We start from the raw sequence: 6,091 nt of genomic DNA on the forward strand, positions 1-6,091 counted from the left end.
TATAATATATTGTTGCCTACACTGAACCAAGATCCTGGCTCCGCCTCTGCATCCAAAAGTTACATCTGTTCTATAATTGTGTTTTTCTTATCAGATGGAGGTGAAGAGATATTTATGGTATTAGCGTGTGATTTTGCTGTTTTGACTCGTCAGTCTCGATGTGTTCTGTAAACTGTTGAGTCTTGATCAACACGGTTACCATCTGAAATCGAAGGTTTCAATGGATCCAGAGGCTGGTGTTGGGAAAACCAAATAATGAAAATGAAATTCAAAGTTCGAAAATAATTCTCTCGCATTCCCATTATCATCACGTGATATTTTTTCTTCCCTCTCCTTTGTCCTAAAGCATGATAGAATGAGGAAAAATTTACCTTCCTGTTGTTAAATTATACAAATGGAACTTTCCCTGTCTGCTTTTGTTTTCTCGATTCTCCACCACAACATTTAACTGACTTTTATTGCCTTCATATCTTTCTGCAGATGTGAAGAGCTTGATAGCTGCTGGATTGGCCACCATCTCATCGTGTAATTATGATTTTAAGAAAGCTGTACTTGGGAGGCAAAATATGAATATATTATGCATTGGTCATGGTGGAGGAAGCATACCTTTGTTTTTGGCAAGTAAAATTCGAGGTTAGAAATTTGAACTTCCTTTCTGATTGAAGAATTTGTCCTCCACTCCTTGTGATCAAGCATTCCTGTTTCAGACTCTTACTGTCAACAAGAACCAGTGAATTTGGCCTAGAAATTTGCTGGTGTTCTACAAAATGAATCTGACTGTGCGTGCTGGGATAATTTCTTTGACCAGCCAATTTAATTCTTATTGTCTTCATCTACTCATTCTCTATTTTGTCAAAAGTTCTCTTTTATCTTGCTGAAATGGTTGAACTTCCATTTTACTTGGGATTCTTTCCCAAAGACCAGTAAGATTGTTATGCTAAGTTGTTTTGCTTTCTTCAGGTGCTATAGTCCACATAGTTGAAATTGATCCCATCGTAATCTCAGCTTCGATTCGAGCAATGGGTTTTCCGTCTTTCTCAGTTATAACCCCATCAGGCAAACGTGCATTTGCAAAGCCAGATCATGCAGATGAGATACTGTGGAAAGGCACTCACGAGAGGCTATTCTTGTTTAATTCAGATGCAGAGCAGTTTATTCTTGAGAGCAACAATATATATGATATCATCTTTATCGATGCCTATGATGGAGATGATATTTTTCCACACAAGCTGTGGAATCCTCATTCCCCGTTCCTCCAAGCTCTAGGGAACCGCCTTCATCCGGATCATGGAACAGTGGTTGTGAACTTGCATTCATATGTTGACTTAAATGTCGACGCATCTCATCCATCTGGTCTCCCCTTTGTGCCAAAGGGCCAGTACGTTTCTCAAGTGTCCCGATCGTACAAAGACGCACTATTAGGAAATGGGAATTCAGCCCGTGGTTTTGCATATACAGTTTCTGTACCTTGGCTGTACAATACATCTCTTGTTGTATGCCGGGGTTTTGGTAGACCTGAGGACAGTTCAGGCCAGAACTTGGTTTTTAGCACTCTGATGTCCAAAGCACTGGAAGTTGATAAACTCATAAACATGCCGTTTTCATGTTTGCAATATATAAAAAAAAGTTTTACTCCGGTGGACTAGGGTGGTATTATTTACTACTGTTTATCTCGTACTATTTGCTTCAAATGGCCACCCAATTAACTTTCTGAGAAAAAAACAAAGCTCGGGAAAAATGCGTACACAAGGAATATAGACTACCAGATATTACCACAATTACAAGTTCCATTTGAGAACCTATGGTATCGGTGTGCATCTCTCACTATGATCTCCCTCTTCGTCACCGTGCTAATATACCTGAATGCCTCGTGGCAATCTTTACAGATCCTCAAATTCTTTACAATCCTCAATGGCTTTCCAGGTGGTGTAACCCCACCCAATAAACCGAAAGCCACTGCCAATTTTTCACTGTGATGCCAGAGCGACGCCCTCTTTTCTTCTGCGTCTACTTCATGCAACATCTCATCCAAAATTGGTACATATCCTAAATTTTCTATCTCGTCCATCAACTCTGTCAACTTTGTATAGATCTCGTCCTTCCTAGGATGCCTTGTATCTCCAGCGAAGAATACACAAATCGATCCCTGTACTTCAATCCAACTCCTCCCAATCTCCTTTCTCAATCTCCTATCATTCATCATCTTCCATACTTCTTTAACCCCATCCCACCTTTCAGTGCTTGCAAACGTATTTGCCAAAATCACCAAAGCTGAGTCATCATCGGGGTCCATTTCCAACAATTTACTGCTCATTCTCACAGCCATCTTGGCGTTTCTATTGCTCACACAACTTGACAACAACACTCTCCACACAGCTGCATCAGGTTCATATGGCATTGTCAAAGCAACTTTTTCTGCCTCATCTAGCCTTCCTGCCCTCCCTATTACTCCAACTAAACATGTGTAGTGCTCAATCCTCGGTTCCAATCCATGCTGCAGTTTCATTCTATTGAACCACCTTTCAGCTTCCATATCCATACCTGCATTGTAGAATGCTGTCAAGACTGCCAAAAAACTATATTCATCCGGCTTCATTCCTCGTCTTTCCATTACACAAAAAAGCTCTACCACAAGGTCAACGCTCCCTTGTTGTGCATACCCTGCCATCATCGCATTCCACCCGGCTATGTTCAACCCAACCTCCAACTCATTAAACACCATCCTCGCCTCCTCCACGAGTCCGCACTTTCCATACCCATCGATCAACCCGGTCCCTATGTACACATCTGAGTCCATTCCAATCACCACCGCATGCCCATGAATGATCCTACATTGCTCGAGCATTGCCACCCCCGCAGCAGCACACAACGCCCCGGATAAGCCATGAAATGATGACAATGCATCCTCTCTCCTCGTCTCAGCGAAGAACCTTAAAGCGTCAATGGGCCTCTTATTTTGAGCCAACCCATTAATTATAGCACCAAAACAAACCTCATCACGCACAGACAGTTCATCGAACACCTTACGTGCAGAATCCAGATCCCTCGTCTTACAGTAAAAAGAAACAAAAGCAGAACCAACAAAAGCGTTTTCATACAAACAAAGTTTAAATGAAAGCGCTTGAAGTTGTGAGCCAATTGAATTATAGTTCAAGAAAGCGCATGTTTTGAGCAAGGAAGCAATAGTGCGTGCGTTGGGAAGAATTGTGGAGGACTGTCTTAGCATGGAAAGCAAGAGGCGGATGGCGAGTGGGGAGGCGGAGAATGCAGAGATTATGGAAGTCCATGTGACGGTGTTTGGGCAGGGTATGGAGTTGAAGAGGCGGAGGGCGAGGGAGTGGAGATTGGAGTTGGAGTAAAGGATGATGAGATTGTTGAAGAATGCTCTGTTTTGGGGTGCGGGGGTTATGCTTGTCTTGATTGCTTGCGCGTGCATGCATCGTGGGTCAGTCTGTAGTGAAGTCATGTTACAAAATTTTATGGATGTGCTATCCTTGTCGCTGTATTTGAGTATTTAACGACCAATTGCATCATTTCTGGATCAAATGTTGCGCCCAATATTACAAATATTCTCCACCCCTATCGAAGAATTTAAGAGACAGTAAGTCTCTCCGCAGATTATTGTAAAATTTGATGTGGCAGATTTGGGATGATGCACTTTCTTGGCTCCCCGGACGCCGCCGCATCTCTCACTGAAGATGAGGTCAAGTGAAGGCACCTCCATGAGTTGAACAATTATAAAGTGAGTGGTTTTCAATCATGGGACTGTGCATTAAAGAGAGATCTGAACAGGATCAACTTCCAAATGAAACTCCGAAAAACGGTTGCGGTTGTCTGGACTCCAGGATATGATACCATCACGAATAAACCATATGGTCCTTAGTATCAATGCCTGTTAAAACTTGTGTGGTGTTACATCCAAGATTACTTCTCTTTAGATCATGTTTCATTCTAGTTTTACTTTTGTTGAATGTAACTTGCAATTTTCATAATCAATACATCTGAGTTTAAGTTGGATACCGGGAAAGCTGCAGGATTGATGACTATCATCCTTTATCAAATGTTTGGTTTCATGTTTCAAAGTTCGTGACAATCCAAAAGGCCAGACACTGTACATACAGTCTAGTAATTACCAGGATTTGGAGGGCTTAAGCACAGAACTATGTGCTGAGCTTATTTTACACAAGATGATGATCATCTCAAATTGTCAGACATTTAAAAAATTGTCAAGATGCATCAATTGATGATCTTGTATAAAACACGGCATATGATGTCGTGCATTCCCAATAACAGAGGATTCAAATCCATAATTACCATGAGTGTCGGGTGCGATGTTCAATCAAACCTTGACATTCTTGTTAAGTCATTTAAATCATATTTGTGTCCCATCTCCTTCTTGGTTCTGCTAGAAACAATTTTGCTGTTTTGATTAATGTTAAGAGGAGAGGGAAAAAATTGCAAATGAGTGAAAATGGTGAAAAAGTCAAGAAATTTGGGTGGGAAATTGCAATCGTGAGAGCCAAAGACGATTTAAACATATAATTGTGCAGCGGAAAAAAAATAAACAAGCTATTAACAAAGTGAGCTCGAGCCTATGTGTGTATTAAACGAACCGAGCTCGAGTCTGATACTGTTCGGCTCGACTCGTTTTCATCCCTGCTATCCATATTTTTTATAAGATATCGGATTAGAAACTTGATAACAATGGTTCCCCAACTCACAAAAAATAAAAGGAACGGTGAAGAAAAGTGCACCCGCGGACTGAGCCCATAAATTTGGTTTCTCAAAATTACATATTAATTGGAATTTAATTGTTTGTTTGAAGTTTTTTTTCTAATTTTCTTAGATAAAGGAAAACAACTGACACTATTTGACCCTTTTATTATTTGATTGAATGCATGCCAATGTTTGACATGCCTAAAAGCTAACTAGGGAGGAGGAAAACATAGAGCATGCAACCAGAGATAGGGAAGCTTTTCGATAAAATCAGTAAAACTTTGGAGAAATAAAGAATAATTATCCCAGGCAAGGACAGAAAACAGAGAACAATTCACATGGCAAATGGGATGAAAAAAGCCAAAATCTTTTGATTCTTCTTGTTCTCCAATTCCCTCCACAAAACACTACAATTTGCACCTTCGTCTCTATTCCAACCAGCCACCAAAATTTCTATGGCAACATCCCTAAATTTTCACTGACAATAACATGAGTTCATGCCCTTAATTTTCCTCAACTCCCTCAAAAACCTCAAAAAACATGATAATCAATGAGTGGTTTTCAAAGAAGAGACAATAGCTCCACTCCAAATATAGTCATCTCTCTCACAAATTACACTTGCTCTCAGTGATCTGCACAGATTCAAACATAACTCATGTAATTGCATAAGATTTAGAAAGCACAAAATTTTCAAAAGAGAGAAAAGGGCTTATATCCATACCATCTTTTCTCTTTGCCAAACCTCTTGCAAACAGCAAGCAAATTACCAAAAACCCAACTCCTGCTGCCCCTCCTAATATTATAGCCACGGTCTTCCCTGTATTTGGGCTTGACCCTGTCATCATTCAAAAACAACTTGCCTTAGTAAATTCTTAATGCTCTTTCAATCACCAATAATATATAGAAATAAGGCCAAGATGTTTAAACCAGACGAACATCTTAATCATCCTTCTTTATACATGAAATTTACTGATTAAAATATTAATATCACGGTTGGGAGACAGCTCACAAATCAGAGTCCCGTTAAGCAAAAAAAAAAAAAAGAAAGAAAGAAATACGCCACTTAGCAAAGAGAATTATCAATACCTGATGAAGAAGGAGAAGTATATGAAGAAGAAGAAGCAGACGAAGAAGATTTTTTAGGGACTCCATTTGGATAATAACTATAACTAATGAAGCATTTCTGGAGATAGATTTTGCCAGAAATGGAGCTTCCACACTCGACCTGAGCCCTCTGGACAGCATTTTGCACACAGACCACACAATCAGAAGCTCCAACATCACCCTCACACTGCCCCACTGCAAAAACAGATTCATAACTTGCTGTATAAAAACCATCGCTACTACTAATCATGCCATTTTCAAGTGAAGATAA

General features: G+C 40.1%; 3 protein-coding genes across 3 annotated transcripts; 1 reads left to right on the forward strand and 2 right to left on the reverse strand.

The window, feature by feature from the left end:
- Nucleotides 1-53: 53 nt before the first annotated feature.
- LOC140966855 (uncharacterized) lies at nucleotides 54-1,646 on the forward strand. Its single transcript, XM_073427134.1, has 2 exons — nucleotides 54-633; nucleotides 961-1,646. Exons 1-2 carry the CDS (start codon nucleotides 567-569, stop codon nucleotides 1,644-1,646), a joined length of 753 nt encoding a protein of 250 aa, XP_073283235.1. The 5' UTR covers nucleotides 54-566.
- Nucleotides 1,647-1,759: 113 nt separating this feature from the next.
- On the reverse strand, nucleotides 1,760-3,226 carry LOC140966857 (putative pentatricopeptide repeat-containing protein At5g52630). Its single transcript, XM_073427136.1, has one exon. It carries the CDS (start codon nucleotides 3,224-3,226, stop codon nucleotides 1,760-1,762), a length of 1,467 nt encoding a protein of 488 aa, XP_073283237.1.
- Nucleotides 3,227-5,067: 1,841 nt separating this feature from the next.
- Nucleotides 5,068-6,085, reverse strand: LOC140966856 (plasmodesmata-located protein 2-like). The gene is made up of 3 exons (XM_073427135.1): nucleotides 5,803-6,085; nucleotides 5,438-5,551; nucleotides 5,068-5,348 (listed from the first exon to the last, which is right to left on the reverse strand). The coding sequence occupies exons 1-3, from the start codon at nucleotides 6,068-6,070 to the stop codon at nucleotides 5,341-5,343; spliced, it is 390 nt and encodes a 129-aa protein (XP_073283236.1). The 5' UTR covers nucleotides 6,071-6,085; the 3' UTR covers nucleotides 5,068-5,340.
- Between the last annotated feature and the right edge of the window lie 6 nt (nucleotides 6,086-6,091).

This window comes from Primulina huaijiensis, unplaced genomic scaffold (genome assembly GCF_012295235.1).
Source record: "Primulina huaijiensis isolate GDHJ02 unplaced genomic scaffold, ASM1229523v2 scaffold208134, whole genome shotgun sequence".
NCBI lineage: Eukaryota > Viridiplantae > Streptophyta > Magnoliopsida > Lamiales > Gesneriaceae > Primulina > Primulina huaijiensis.